The sequence below is a fragment of the Paralichthys olivaceus genome, chromosome 19, assembly GCF_024713975.1.
Source record: "Paralichthys olivaceus isolate ysfri-2021 chromosome 19, ASM2471397v2, whole genome shotgun sequence".
NCBI classification, from domain to species: Eukaryota; Metazoa; Chordata; class Actinopteri; order Pleuronectiformes; family Paralichthyidae; genus Paralichthys; species Paralichthys olivaceus.
The window spans coordinates 1,491,187-1,506,615 of record NC_091111.1 but is presented as its reverse complement, the minus strand read 5'-3'; the positions used below and the strand labels follow the sequence as shown (position 1 = coordinate 1,506,615).

At 40.9% G+C, this 15,429-nt stretch overlaps 2 protein-coding genes across 2 annotated transcripts in view; both read right to left on the bottom strand.

The window, feature by feature from the left end:
- slc16a10 (solute carrier family 16 member 10) overlaps positions 1-4,787 on the bottom strand; it is a 32,775-nt gene extending 27,988 nt beyond the window's left edge. The window contains exon 1 of the mRNA XM_069514731.1: positions 4,126-4,787. Coding sequence (XP_069370832.1) covers positions 4,126-4,453 — 328 coding nt within the window. The 5' untranslated portion in view covers positions 4,454-4,787. The remainder of the gene's footprint in view (positions 1-4,125) is intronic.
- Positions 4,788-5,590: 803 nt separating this feature from the next.
- On the bottom strand, positions 5,591-14,576 carry rpf2 (ribosome production factor 2 homolog). Its single transcript, XM_020091499.2, has 10 exons — positions 14,418-14,576; positions 14,061-14,193; positions 12,155-12,192; positions 11,442-11,481; positions 11,263-11,344; positions 10,784-10,860; positions 9,185-9,284; positions 8,980-9,082; positions 8,624-8,768; positions 5,591-6,094 (listed from the first exon to the last, which is right to left on the bottom strand). The coding sequence occupies exons 1-10, from the start codon at positions 14,438-14,440 to the stop codon at positions 5,909-5,911; spliced, it is 927 nt and encodes a 308-aa protein (XP_019947058.1). The 5' UTR covers positions 14,441-14,576; the 3' UTR covers positions 5,591-5,908.
- Between the last annotated feature and the right edge of the window lie 853 nt (positions 14,577-15,429).

The window sequence follows — 15,429 nt, the reverse complement described above, 5'->3', positions numbered from 1 at the left end:
GCCGTGGTTAAGATCAATTCTAATACCAGGTTCAAAGATTTAAGGAGACCTTAATGATTACATGTTGAATTTGAACAGGTTCCAGAGGCACAGCGTGTTCTATTACAACACTTCTCTGTAATACTGGCAATATAAAAACAAATTTATCTGCTTCATTGTTATATATTTTAGTTGCATTTCATTGGAAGTATAGAATAGTTTACCTTTTAGACTCAACTTAGTTGTTTTTTAATTACTGTTGATCCGCATATCAGTATTATAATTCTGAGTTCACAGGATAAGTTGTTAGCGTTTGCATGCACAGCTGTGCCCTGGGCCTTGATATCATGTATGGCTTGTGGCCACATTGCAGAGTAACCATCTACGTGGGGTTCAGCAGGCTAGTGCCTCAGCAATTACTTGAAATCGAAGTTCTTACCCAAAGGAATTTTAACATTTGATGAGTCATAATGAATTTTGCTCTCAAAATGAATAAAAGTAACACTAGAGTACTGCCACTGCAGTTAGTTAGGTAAAAAAAAGATATTGCAGAGCTAGTCAGGCGGAGGGCAAAGTGGGGATGGGGATTTGCAGAACAGAGCCAAAGAAGGCTGAGCTGTGAGTCAGACTGAATGACTGGCCAACGGGAAGGGGAATGAGCTGAGGAGCAGACTGGCGAGGCAGGAGGTCAATGCTGGAGACCAGGTGGAGATGAGCAGGTTTTGGAGAGGTGCTTGAGTGGTGAGCGTGGCATGCAGAGGGGGGAGCAGACAAACATGAGATGATCCTGAGGAAAATTATAAATTCTATTTAAATGGTAAACAGTGATATAATTGCATATTTCAATTGTAGTTTCTAATGTACCATCCCATAAAAGAGTTTAATCTCAGAGAATATATAGTAAAAATGTGTGTCAGTTAAGCCCCATTTCTACCGTGAATGTCTGTCAAATTTTATTCAACACATTTAAAACAACTTGGTTGACCAAAGTGCTTCACAAATGCTACATGCTACTGGTCAAAAAACCCACTACAGCCCCACTAAGGAACGCCCGCCTCAGTTTCCTGTGTTTTTGTGACGTCAAACATGTTGCACAAGGTAACAAAAACAGAAAGCAAACTCATCTACTGACAAAAGGAAAGGAGTCAATTGCCTTTTCTTAAATAGGTATATGCGCTGAACTGTTTAGAACCCTACATTTCAGCATAAAAGAGTTATTACATATCACTGTAACTGAAGGGTATACATGGGCTACTTCCAGCCTTGTTGCTGCAATTACTGCAGTTGCCAAAAGGTGTTCATAGGATTCATATATGAATATCAGTTGGAGCTCTAGTGTGAACATCTGCTTTATAAACACTTTACAGGAAGACACTGGAGTGACCAATGTATTGATCACACACACTGCTTTTTTCTCAGTAAAAACAACCTTTAAGTCAACACACACGCTTGCCTTCAAATGGGGTCATGTTTACTGATTTCACTAGAAAAGTTCATATGACCAACCTCTCACTCTTTTGAAAGCTCAGGGTTCACATGTTGTGACGTGTTTGCTGTTTTCAGAAATGACGAAAGCCACATTTATTGAATTCTAGGTGGATATCTTGGTTGATATCTTTTTTTACATGTCTGAGAAAAATATTGATATTCAGAGGCCTAATCCTTTACCTATGTCATTATACCTTTGCATTCATTGCATTGTTACCCGATTGTTTGTATGCTAAACAGTTATCGTCTTTGATAGACACAAACAGTAACGTTAACATTAACAACCATCATGCCACTGTTCACGACGTAAGAGGATAGTTCACCCAAAAATGAAAATTGACTCATTATCTACTTATGAAAGGCATGTTTGGCAGAATTTGAATATAAAATAATCCTAGTTATGTTTTCACTTTTTTTATGAATTGTTGTTTTCTTTACCTTAGAATGGGCTCTTCATATTTAAAAACTTTATATTTACATGGAGGGGGTTCTCTCTGTGGAGGCCGCCATGTTTTTTAACGGTCGTCCAAACTGGACAAACTAAAACCTTTTGAGTTTTCATGACAACTGAAGTTCACCACAGGTTCTCTTTCATGTTTGGAAGGGGAGGATGAGATGAGGAGTATACAGCTGCAGCACCCAACTACACCTCTAGATGTCACTAAATTCTACAACCTGAACCTTTAATACAAACAATTCTGACAAAAAACTAAAATGCACTGCAAGGCATTATTCCACAACTAAAACTAGCCCAGTCTGAACTGCTAATCTGCCTTTTACAGTCACATTTCAATAGCATTTCAACAATGTGTAATATTAATTTTCACACTGAACTGGAGGGTACTCTAATAACTAAATAATAATAAAATAAATGTTCATGTGCTTCATTTTAGAAAAAATAAGTTAAAAGATGTGGTTTCAGTTTCCCCTATTTCTTAATATACATTACACATATAAACAATCTCAATGAATTTCAACAACTAAACAGCTTTAACTTTTTCTTTGTTCCCACTTTCTCTTCTTCAGTGACGTCAATTCTACGGTGTGCTGCCAGGATTTCTTACCGTAAAGACGGAAAAGGCTGCGCAGGTTAAAATAAGATTACCGTAAAGATGGGAAAAAATGGCTGCACAGGTTAAAATAGAAACACTCTGTCACAATCTAATCACAGGTCTGAGTCTGTATAGAACGGCTTCTGGATCCGGTCCGGCTGCCTATTGGTGACATATATCCCAGATGATCCTGGGCGCTTCAGCTTGCTCTTCAGGTGACTCCATGCTTTGAATGTGCACAGCCACCTTCCTTACGACACACGTTTCACAATTCGACGTATTGACGTAATCGATAAGGTCGATTACGTTGACGCATCGCCCCAGCCCTACTGTAAATTACGAAGTATTGAGTCTAATTTGGATGTTGGGGTTTACGGACACATGGATGATACCACAGGAGCAGTATGGAGGCATTTAATGTGTCATTTTATTACGTTTGAAGGGGTCCCCAGTTACCTCAATTGGATTGGATTTGGCTGCAACGCTGTTTACCCCTGAAACTCCAAAAGTGTTTTGTGGAATTAAACACCCACCCCCTCCATAGTTGTGAGTAGATAATAAGTCAATTTTCAATTTTGGGTGAACTATCCCTTTAACCACATGAAGCATTCTGGGTACAACACTTTCCACGTTGTCGCCACGAGCTCCCATGCACCATGTGAGAGTAGCAGCAACGTTTCCCCGGGTTTAAAGCCTCGACAAATGGTGTAGCTCTGCTTTGCATGCTCAAACGCCAACAACAGGTGGTTACAATCACTGCAGAGCAACACATGGTCGTTACTCTTTGGGTTAGTCTCTACGCCGCTTATTACATGACTACGCCACAGTATAATGTGTGGTGAAGGAAAAATGGATCAACAAAGGTATAATGCCATATAATACTATGATCGACTGGGGCTTAAACCTACGTCTAGAAGTAAACAAGTTCTTAGTAAGAAGGTGAATAGCTTTTTCTCTATGCGATTCTGTTTGAGACGTTTATAATTTAAGCTCCACAGTGAACTTCTCTTGAGAAATATGCAGCAGCTGTTACTTGCCAACAACACACACACACACACACACACACACACACACACACACACACACACACACAGGGAAACATGGTTAAATACCTGGGGGATAACTTCTCTGACTCCCACAGCTGTGTCACTGAGGCCGTTGAATTTCCCCTTCCCTCTCACACCATGAAAACATGGAGTGTCACTGTGGGGCAGCTGCATGCCGAAGTGCCCTTGGGCAAGACACTGAACCCCAAATTGCCCCCATAGATGCACTGCATGAGGTGACTGTCAACACTGTACTGCAAAGAGCTTTGAGTGGTCCTCAAGACTAGACAGCTGTAAATAAACACAGATGTACTGGGTGGTGGTAGAAGCTCTTTCACTTGTGTTCTATGACATGGGGCGACAGAGATATTTTTACCCGCAGAGGACGTGTTGAGAGGTCGAAGGTTCCTTTCTGCGCCACTGGCAGCGGAGCACACGTCGGGGTTAGCTTACAGCGGCCCGTTGTGTCCACAACGGTTAATCTTTACACGCTCACGCAGCCCACGTCACCCGAGGCGGGAGGCCGCGCGTCACTCCCGCCCTGCCCTCTGCCCGCTCACCTGTCTTGAAGCGCAGGTCGTCATCCTTCTCGGAGCCGAACTCCCGCAGGAGAGAGAGGAAGAGGATGCCGAAGGCGTTCTGGATCCCGAACACCGAGCCGTTACACCACATGGCGGCCAGCATGACCACCCATCCCCAGCCGCCCTCGGGGTGCACAAACTCGACCTCCTCCGCACCGGGAGCCGCCGCCTGCTGCGGGACTGTCACTTTAGTCTCCCCGTTCTCCTTCTTTTCCTCCTCCGGCTGTCGGTCCTCCGCGGGTGCACCGGCAGCCACCTCATCTTTACCGGCGGTATCCCCGTCTGGCATATTGGTCCCTTCTGTCATCGCTGGGGCTGGTAACGATGCGGAGGTGGAAGCAGGGCTGAGAAGAAAGGCGGGAGCTGGAGCTCGGGCTGTGTGTGAGCGGTGGAGCCTCAGGTCAGGATGAAGCTGCCTCCATAGAAGTGAAGCTGCAGAGTGAGCCGAGCTGCTCCGACACGAACCGTTCTCACTCACCTCACGCTGCTGCTGCTGCAATATTATATATAGACAGCGAGGAGGGGCGGGGCTCAGCGGTACCCTGCGTCCGATTGGACGCTGTCATTTTGGCTCAAAATGAGTAATGGTGATTGATCACCATTGATGATCGATATGATGCATGCACGACCAGAGTAAATGTGGAGGGTATAAAATACACAGGGGATTATTTTTATTGCTGCTGTGTGAGCGGTCGAACTTCCTCTGCCCAGCTTCTAAAAATAGACAACAGATGGAACACGCAGGCAGCCGTGCACGTGGATGTGTGGTGAAAAGAGTCCAAATTAAAGAGTCCAGATTAAATTCCTACATGAAAACAAATGTTATGTGACATTATAAAATATTTATTTTAAGATAATTCGAAGAAACAAAGCTTATTTTCCTCAAGTGTAAGTCTTACGTTCAGAAAATGACATTTCATTTTAATTCCCAAACTCTCAAATTATGAACACGGCCCCTATGTACTCATCCCAAATCAAAGAAATGCTAAAGATTGAGTGCCACTTAAATACATTTTAAAAACATTTTATCAGCACTGCATCTGCAATCTGATTCAATCCCTGTGAAGTCAAAGTAACCAGTCATATTTAATGTTAATCTCAGAATCACTGTGTTGTTAATTATTGTCTAGTTAAAATTTTACTCGTAGATAAAGCAGGAAAAAGATCGTAATGTGTGAAACTGGGGAGTAATTAACTTAACTGCTCAGGAAGACAAACAGAAAGAAGGTAAAGGTGTTTGCTTTGATTTAGATCCCATCAGGCAATGTAATGTAACAGTGGCTACTCTGACTGGTCCGACGACTTCCTGTCCCCACAAGTTTGTAGACAATTCTTCAATAACAGAGGATTCATCACACAAGCGGGTGATCAAAAGAACAAAACCAGGACCCAACAGTGAGCACAGGAAACTATTTGTTAAAAATTAAAACTCGAAAACAAAATGTTTAGAAAAAAGTTTTATTTCCTAACTTTCATTTTTACACGTGCTTATAATTCAGTAGATGACATTTGTTAAGACTGACGAGAGCTCACACGTGCATGACAAAGAACCGTCAGAATGTCACATGGGAAACTAAAGGGGCAAGGAAGACAGGGAATAATAGATCTGTATCCTGACAGCCTGGTGGCAACTCACATGCAAAGTCCTTCTAACAGTAAAAGCTGGCAATGATAAGCACATGGTTGGTTTTATAAACACAGTTCTGGACAATGATCCAGATGCATGAGTGATGACAGCTGTCCAGGTGTCCCATCTCGGACATCAGTTCTCTTCTTTAGCCATTTTGGGTGCCTGTCCAGCCTGATCTTCAGCAACCACCTCTCCCTTCCTCTTCCTCAGGCCCTTCATCTTGCGTGTATGCAGCTTGGACAGATCCTGCTTCTGCATGTGCACCCGGCCAAACTTGGTACCAAAGGTATCATGGGAAATGTTCTTCTTCTTCTTGGGCTGAAACAGAAAAGCAAAAAAGTTAAGAATAAACTTTTTTTTTCAGAACATGGAAATTATACAGACTAATACAACATTAAATTATAAATAAGATAAACAACTAACAACCAACTGTACTACAGGTCCCACTTTCCTACTACTGACAGATCAACACTCCTCAACCCCTCCTGTGAAACTGTCATATTTTCATGTTGTAAACAACGTAGTTTGAGAATAACAGGCATTTTCTAATCTCATCTCATAAACTTTCAGCTATGTTAGCAGTGTGGCTCTATAGGTGATCATGTTGGTAATTAATAATCCACTGGTCTACCATCCAATCATTGGTGTCAGTCTTAAGTTTTTACAGTTAAATCATCTTACTCCACACTGTGAGACAGCATATTACATCAGCTTGTTCCAGCTTCTCAATGATTGCAATATGAAATTTACCTTAAATGTCTCAAAGCAAAGGATCCACACAGCAAATTCAAAAGTTATATTTTCTGCATTGATCAAATTTGAGCAGAAGTAGTGTTATTATACTCTGGACAGAGTCAAAACTCTTATATTTAACTCTTATATGCCAACTCTCAGTTGGCAAATAGTTGTTTCATAATGGAGTGTCAAAAGAAAGTGTCTTTCTTTTGACACTCCATTATGAAATCTCTCAGTGTAAATGTATTAACTCTTTACTTTCCACTCTAAACTCTGAACCTGCTGTGACACCTCAGGGGTGATTTTCAGTAAATTAACCCTGCCCCCATCATCGGGGACACAGAGTGAAGCAGAGACAGAGAGCATCCTTGACTTGTGAAAACTGCTTTGGTTCGTGGATTTAACTTCACACTGTTCGTTAATTAAATGAAGAACCAGCTCTCTGGACTCACTGACTGCGGTTACACCGCAGATCAGCCGTGTGTCGGCTGTCTCTTGTTCACATGCGCTGTGTCAGCTACTGGCGGCGGAGCTGCAGGTTTATCTGCTGCATTTCCTTCAATACAAGTCGGATTATGTACTAAACTCAATGTCAGGACTCTACGGTATGAAGTCCTGCATCGACCGGTCTGTCGATAACAATCAAAGCCAATGGTTGAAACACTTTCTGTATATGTTTCAAAATAAAAGCACTCCAGCGTTTCTGTTGACCAAATCCATTCTTTTGTTTAAAAAGGGTTTTTTATTCTAAAATATTTGCTATTGGATCATATTGTTCCTGAATTTAGTACTTGTAATTCATTTTACAAGATATATTGTACAGAAAGCTCTCTTTTCACAGAGAATGCTGACAAGGGTGTAATATGGTGTAAGGATGTATGGAGTCGAAAAATTCATTATATGTATATGAGCATATATTGTTTATTTTTAATATATGTTTCAAATCATTTTTTAAAATGTCAATATGGTGCACGTTTCAATAATAAATGTGTTTTAACCGAATATGCCCCCTTTATTTCAGCAAACTCTATTTTTCCATTAATTTTAGTAATCAAGAAGAATTATCTATACACCTTTAAGAGTTAATATGGGTTTAACACTTGTACAGTTAACAAATGATCTCATGAGGAAGTTAAAGGTTCAGTGTTAAGATTTAGTGATATCTAGTGGTGAAGTTGCATGTTGCAGCACCTCACCCTCTCCTTCCAAACATGAAAAAGAACCTGTGGTAGACTTCAGTTGAGATAAAAACTCAAAAGGTGTTTAGTTTGTCCAGTTTGGATGACTGTAAAAAACATGGCGGCCTCCGTAGAGAGGACCCCCTCGATGATAATATAAAGTATTTAAATATAAAGGGCCTTTTCTATAGGGTACAGAAAATAACAATTTGTACAATTTAGATTAAACACACAAGTAAAAAAACATCACTAGGATTATTTTATATTCATGCCAATAGATCCTGATCACTTAAATCTTATACAGTGGACCTTTAATGACACTATACAAGTGTTGAAAAAACTAACTCTGGTTAGAATGAAGAAGTGTTAAATTTTAACTCCACAAAGAGTTAATAAATGTGCTGACTCTCCAAATAGAGTTAAATTAACACTTTGTGGTCTGGACCCATATACACACTTCAAAATATTTAAAATCAGCTGACAGAGTTAATTTGGGTATGCTGGTTTTGCTGTGCATGACTTTATGGTTGCATAACTCCATCAAATAAAATATTAAACAATATGGTGAGAATAATTTTAGATTATATTTAAAAAGGGGAAGAGAATAATGTTTTGAAAAAGGAACTGTACAGAGGTTTACATTTTTAAATCTAGGTAAAAACATGACCTTTCCTCTGGCGCCATCTTGAAAATATATTTCCATTTCCACTTCCAACCTTCCAGCTGTGTTTTTTTGTTGTGTAATAAGCAGTATCATGGGGCCTTAAACATTTGAATAGTAAGTATGAAAAACTAACTGAAACTCATGAAACACATTTTGTTAATTTTTGTAATCCGGTTTTTCCAGCACTGGGGCCTCTCATTTTAGTTTGTTCCCATTTGTCATAAAATCAAGTCAAATAATATACAGTAATCTTATCCAGGTGACGTTTACCTTTAGGGCCTTAGGCTGTCTGTGGGCCAACTTGTACAAGTCGTCTGAAGCCAGATGTGTTCTTCTCAAGACAAAGTCAAATGAAGGCCCAATCTCTTCCAGCTCTATCCGTGGTGTCCGACACCCAGACTTCTTCAACAGACACCTGTAGTAACACATTACATCCGTATTTCTGTCATGGTGGAAGTTAGCAAAAAAAAAAAACAGAGTTGATAGTGGTGTAACTTACTGTTCTTCAAACCCATTTCTAGGCCAAGTAGACAGAGTTGGCAATGTGCTCCCTTTTCACCCAAAGCCAAACATCTCTGACCAACTGACATGCAGAGAGGATTTTAAAGTTAGTTTAGTTTCAGTACCTGTAGCTGCGCATGAATATTTTCCCATCCAGGGCAGTGAAGTGTAGAACATGCTCTAAACCTGCCAGACGCACTGCAGGCACAGTGGGGCCTCTGAAGAAGTCTGAACAATGGGGTAAGGAAATGGACAAGGGCCAACATTAGCAGACATATAGTTTTCACCAAAAACAACTGCAGGGAGAATGTATATATCCTGAGTGTGTACCTGTGAGCAGACTCTTCAGACGTTTGTGCTCAATGTCTGTATCAAAGGCCTCTCCGGCAAACACAAGCATAGGTTTAGTTCCCTCAGGACATTTACTCGCCTGCAACACAGAGGATTAAGTATATTTTAGGAGACTTAAGTTAATATCAGTGGAAAACAGGGTAGTCGTCAGAAAATGGTATGTGACTAAAGGAGAGGAAACACTGTCATGGTAACACTACAGTTGAGCCTGTTTCTTGGTTTAGAGTATGCATTGTTAACTGCTATTTAATTCTATGTAGATGATATACTGTGGTCAACCAGTATGAGAATAGTATCACAACCTTAACAGGAGGTCAGGAGTTCATTAATGTCATTGTACTACCATGCTGCCCTACAGGAAACGTTTCACTTTATTTGTGGTCACCTGCTGCCCTCTGCTGGACAGTCTGCATTTTGATTCGGTCTTGTTATTCAAGGGACTGGTTAAAAATAGACTGTAGCAGTGTCTCAATTCAAGGGCTGCATCCTTCTGAGGCTGCATTTAGAGACCGATTGTGTCACAGTGGCCGACCTTGGCCATCTAATTTTAAGATCCCTTCAATTGCGTCCGAAAAAAACGGTCCATCGTCGAGAAACAAAAGGTCCCAAAGGGTGGATCTTTTCCAGCCCAACCTATCTCAGGTATCATTGCGTTTCAGCGGCAAACCGTTTGTCAAAGGGTCAAAGGGTCAAAGGCACCGGCAAGCAACGACATGTCCAATGCTTCAGTATCACGTGACCAAACTTAACCAAACCATGGTACACATGTAAAAAAAACAAAACAAGGGGCATTAAAACTTTCTGTTTGTGTCCAACTTCACTAAGGAGGTGGTCTTCATGGACTGCGTCCTCCAAAAGATTGGTTTGTATTTATATCATATTACTTTTATTGTAAGTTCCAGAATCGGGCACAGCAGGACTGATTCATTTTTATGGTGGATTCAATTTCATTATGTTTTTCTAGCTAAATAGTACTAATACTTCTCTGCTTTAAGTGGACCCGAACACTTTCTAAGTATAAAACAAGGTGAACCTAGGCCTGTTCGATTAATCGTTTTTAAATCGTAATCGCAATTATTTAGTTAGGATGATGTTAAAAATGTGAAAATCATAAAAACGATTTGAGATAAGCTGATCAAAATTCTTTGCTTTTCAGGCTCAAAATAATTGTTAGAACTATCGTGAGGGAAAAGTTCGTGAGGGAAAAATCGGGATATTTATTTGAAGTCATACCGCCCAGCCCTATCCTGCTATTCATTCTATGCTTTCCCACTGCCTCTAGTTATTATGCTAAGCTAACCAAACTGTGTCCTGACTCCAGCCTTACAGGCACTAACATGAGACTGAAATCAAACACACGAATAATGTTGAACTATCCCTTTAAAGTGAAATCCTCCATAAGACTATGGGTAGAAGGTATTTATATAGAATATATATAGTATGTGGGGTCACCTCATACGCTTCATGTGACATGGTAAAATGAATGTGATTAATGTGAAGGTTTCATCACCAGCTGGTTTGTCTATTGAAAATCCAATCTCCTTGACAGACAATTAACAGAATAACCGGCATAGTTACCTTAATCTCACTCAGCGAGACAAATTTCTCAATCCCAAGTTCAATCATATCCAGCACATGGAAGTCAAAGAGACGACCTGCAAACAAAACAAATGAGCTTTTTCAGTGTCTACACAACACACAATCTTCCATGTTGTGATATGTTTAGTGTTTAAACAGGTTTACATATTTATTATGCTGACATCAGACAGATTCTGGGATACATGCATGTTGACTCAACCCTAACAGCAGACGGTCCACATCACAACCTCATTTAATAAACTGTGACATAGAGCCGGTCCAAAAACCTTGACACGTTGGGATTTTGGGTATATTCCAAAACGTGACTTACTAAACCTTGGAAAAAAAACAGCCCCTAAAATCAATTAGATTTACAAACAAAAAATAAAACCATCGATTCAGAAATAGATAAAAAAAGATATATTATCTCGTCTGTATATTTTTACTTTATAACTACTTGAGAGTGAAAGAGAATTTACCAAATATGAGATTATTGGGTCGTTTCTTGTTGTGGGAGCCAAACAGAAACAGAGAGCTGTCTGTCTTCTTGGAGAAAAACTCCTGATGGAGAGATCAAATGATTAGTGATACACCTTGAAAACATTTACACTCATTTAACTGTGATTTGCTGCATCTGCTATGTTTCCTGTACACGTACCAGTGAAGTGGAGTCCTCAAACGGCCGAGTTATGTTCTTTCTGAGAAGAAGTAGAGGATTTTATCCACTGCAGATGGACACTCAACATGTCTCAAGTTAAGTTGTTATGATTGTTTCACTAGGTTCATTCAATATTGATTCTGTTGGTCTGTTTATGATTATCATTTCCCTTTGCTTTGGATAATAATAAACCTGAAACTGTTATCATCCTCTGTTCTGCAGCATAAAAATCCTGATGTGAAATGTGACAACACAGAATATAACATTTAGGAGTATGAACAAATACATTAACACGCGGTAGGAATGTCATAATACTGACATTTTTACTTTGAATATGTAAAACCATTAGTAATGTTGCATAAAGTTATATCACACATTTGGTCATAACAGAATCAGAAATCCTTTATTGTCCCAAGATTGGGAAATTAACAGTGTTGCAACCGCAAGATAATCAAACAAGCATGAAAATGAAGAATATAAAGTAAAGATAAGTTAAAACGAGAAAATACTATATACAAATTGCACTTAGACTTCTGCATTGGTTGTACATGATGAGGTTCTGTGAGTGTGTGTGTGTGTGTGTGTGTGCGCGTGTGCGTGTGAGAGAGGGAGTGTGTGTGTGTGTGAGAGAGAGGGAGTGTGTATGGTGGTCTACTGGGTGCAGTGCTTGTTGTACAGTACAATACACATATGAATTGGTGAAGGTCACTTACTTCTTGTACAGCACAGCATTGGGTTTCTTCAGGGAATACTGCATGAACACATTTATTTAGTTAGTTATTTAGTAACTGTCCCAAAGTGAACACTTCATTTAGACTCCATCACAAAGCACAGTTTTGATGAATAGTCACAAGTTGGAATCTGATGATGAATGTGAGAATCTTCTGATGAAAAATACAGGCCATTATTTCACAATGTCATTAAAACCACATTACCAGTTTGAATTATAGTGGGTCAGTAGGTCATGGCCGTTAACCTGTGGTTGATTCTAGATAACTCATTTATGTAACACACTTTCAGTGTTTGTGCTATGAACATGTTGCATGTTACACATGAATGTGTTTAATACATACAGGAAGGTGACAAAAGGAAAACCGGGAAAATATGTGGAGAAACAGGATAATAACAGCCCCTCATACTTATTGGACACAGGAAAGAAAACAATGTGGATCATTCGCTGTGGCCTGCACAGTCATCACATCTCAACCCAACTGAACATCTATAATGGGAGAATTTGGACTGATGTGTTAAGACTTATACTTCTGTCCCTCCTAGCAGGGGGATCAACATGGGGGGGGTAAAGACTTACGGTGCTTCAACAATTTACTGAGACACTTAATGGTAAATGGTCTGAATTTGTAGAGCAATTTTCCTTTAATTGGTGAAACCTTACTTCAGTGTGGCCCAAAAAAACCAGAAGTAGCTATTAGATCTCTGAAATGTAGCTAAAAGTCATGATGACTTCACGTTACATAGACACGCCTGCGTATATTTGGGTGGCGATGATGAAGGAGTGGTTTTTGTTCTATTCAAATCTTTTTAATTAAATTTTTTTTTAATTCCATTATGTGTTTAAGTGTTTAATTAGTGTTTTCTCATAAAACTCCAATACTAGATACATTATCCATACATGAAGGTTACTGAGCTAAGCCAGTACCTTTATAAGACTTTGGCTTAGCTCCGTAACCTTCATATATGAGTTCTGCCTACTGTAACTTTTTTTCCCGTGCTCTGTGCAGTGCCCAAGTAAAGTTCCTTCAGCCTTTACTCGCATTTTAGTTTAGATTCCGCATTGTCATGGTACAGAGTGTAAAATACCGAAATGTCGAGGGACGTAGTTACAGGACAGTAAAGTAAAATGATTATTATATGTATGTTTTCCTATATGCCCAATTTTCTCCGATGTCCATTCATTTATTTGGACATAGCTACAGAGCGCTTATACGGAATTTGGTTTTATCCACACACAGCGATAGGCATCATAGCATCATGGGTTTCAGGACTGTGTCTGCCTGCAATGCACACTGTCCCCCAATCACATTGCTGAGATGCATGTTAGATCTCTAGATGTACTTGCGTGTAGTCATAGCGGCTCATTCTACGCAGGCGAGCCGCTGTGACAACACAGGAGTACAATTACAGATCTAACACCGGGAATGCTAGAACGCTAAGAAAGGCAAACGCGACGTCATCCACAAAACAGTGAACGTGATTCTGCTGTTGCTCAACAACAAAAACAGAGATTGTCAAAGCAGCAGAAGGTGAAAAGTCGATTAATCTAGCGACAAAGTTGCTCAATTGGAAACACTGCCTGACTTTGATGTGACTGGACTACAAGTCTCTTTGTAATCTGTCTCCAGGATTAAATTAAATATTAGTAATTTCCTAACAGAAATACACATTAACTACCTTTACAAACATAAACACTGAGAGTTAAGAGGAGGTGATGAGAGGAGGTGATGAGAGCAGCTGTCAGGGACGTGCAGACACACATGATGGTGTCGCCATGTCAACCTCATCAGGAAGTTGAGTGGACTATTAGCAGCAGGTTCCCTCGGTGAGTGTGTCATGTGTCTCCTCACATACTGAGGAGAGGAGGATGAAGCTCATGAGACTTACCACGTCCTTGAGAGCCTGTGTGACGGTGAGACTGGTGTTCCCCCCCTTCATTATCATGGCACTCTTCAGGTCCTCGCTCAGCTTCGGCGCTCTGCCTTCTAAGAAGCGCTTCGATCGCTTCGTCTTGGGTTTCCTGAGGACACACACACAACCAAGGACACACACACGACGCCAGGGTTAGCAGAACCCATGTATCCTAAACCACACGTTTGCCCATGCGTGAAGCTAATGTTGACCTGCTACGGCCGTCAATGCTAGGCTAATAAAAGATAGCTTCGCGGGCATTAGCCAAGTTAATTCTGCAGGAAATAAACGTGTAAACGGAGATAGTTCCAGAGGACGAAGTGTCAGACTTACACCACACTGTTCAGCTGCGTCATGTTTGTGTTTTAGTTGGTCTTCCTCACAGAGACAGGGATTCCCACGTTCCTCTTCTGCCTCCACGTGAAACCCAGCGGCGGAAGACAACACTGGTGTTTCTTCTTCTAGGGCCTTTGACGGTGGTGGACATCCTGCTCCAAATCTATCAGCGCCCTCTCGTGTTGCAGTTACACTCCACAGTACCCACTGTCCACCAGAGGAGCGACAGACCAGCATCACTGACATAGACTGGATATATGCACTGACCGTGTTCAGTGTTCAGGTCTGATCCTTGTATCATGTGGTTCTCACCAGCTAATGGTAATGATACTGCTACTACTGCTGCCACTACTACTACTACTGCAACTACTACTGCAACTACTACTACTACTGCAACTACTACTACTGCTGCTGCTACTGCTACTATTACTGCAACTACTACTGCTACTACTACTACTACTGCAACTACTACTGCTACTGCTGCTACTACTACTGCTGTTACTACTACTACTGCTACTATAATGCTGTTTATCTTTAACTATAATAAAGATAAACAGCAGTTTTCTGTCTGATAACCTGTATCTCTCTCTCTTTTGTGCTGGTGGTTTCATTGTCCACGTGCGCAGTAATAGGACCCATGGCTCCAGAGGTGGGAGGTCCTCAGGTGGGAGTGCTGGTGGTTTCTTGAGCCCTCACGTCAGCCCTGCGAAAGATCCGTAACCTCACTAGGACGGGCTCCGGAGAGCCGCACAGTATGGAACAAAATAAACCAGGCAGAGAGTGAAGAGGAGAGAGGAAGATAGAAGGTGCTGGTGCCTGATGGGTGATCCCCCAGCAGTGTAGGCCTATAGCAGCATAGCTATGGATGACTATGGCTCAGGGTTGAGCTAAAAGCTTTATCAAAAAGGAAGGTTTTAAGTCTAGCCTTAAATGTAGAGACTGTGTCTGCCTCCCTCACTGAGAGTGGGAGCTGGTTCCAAAGGAGAGGAGCTTGGTGACTAAAAGTTCT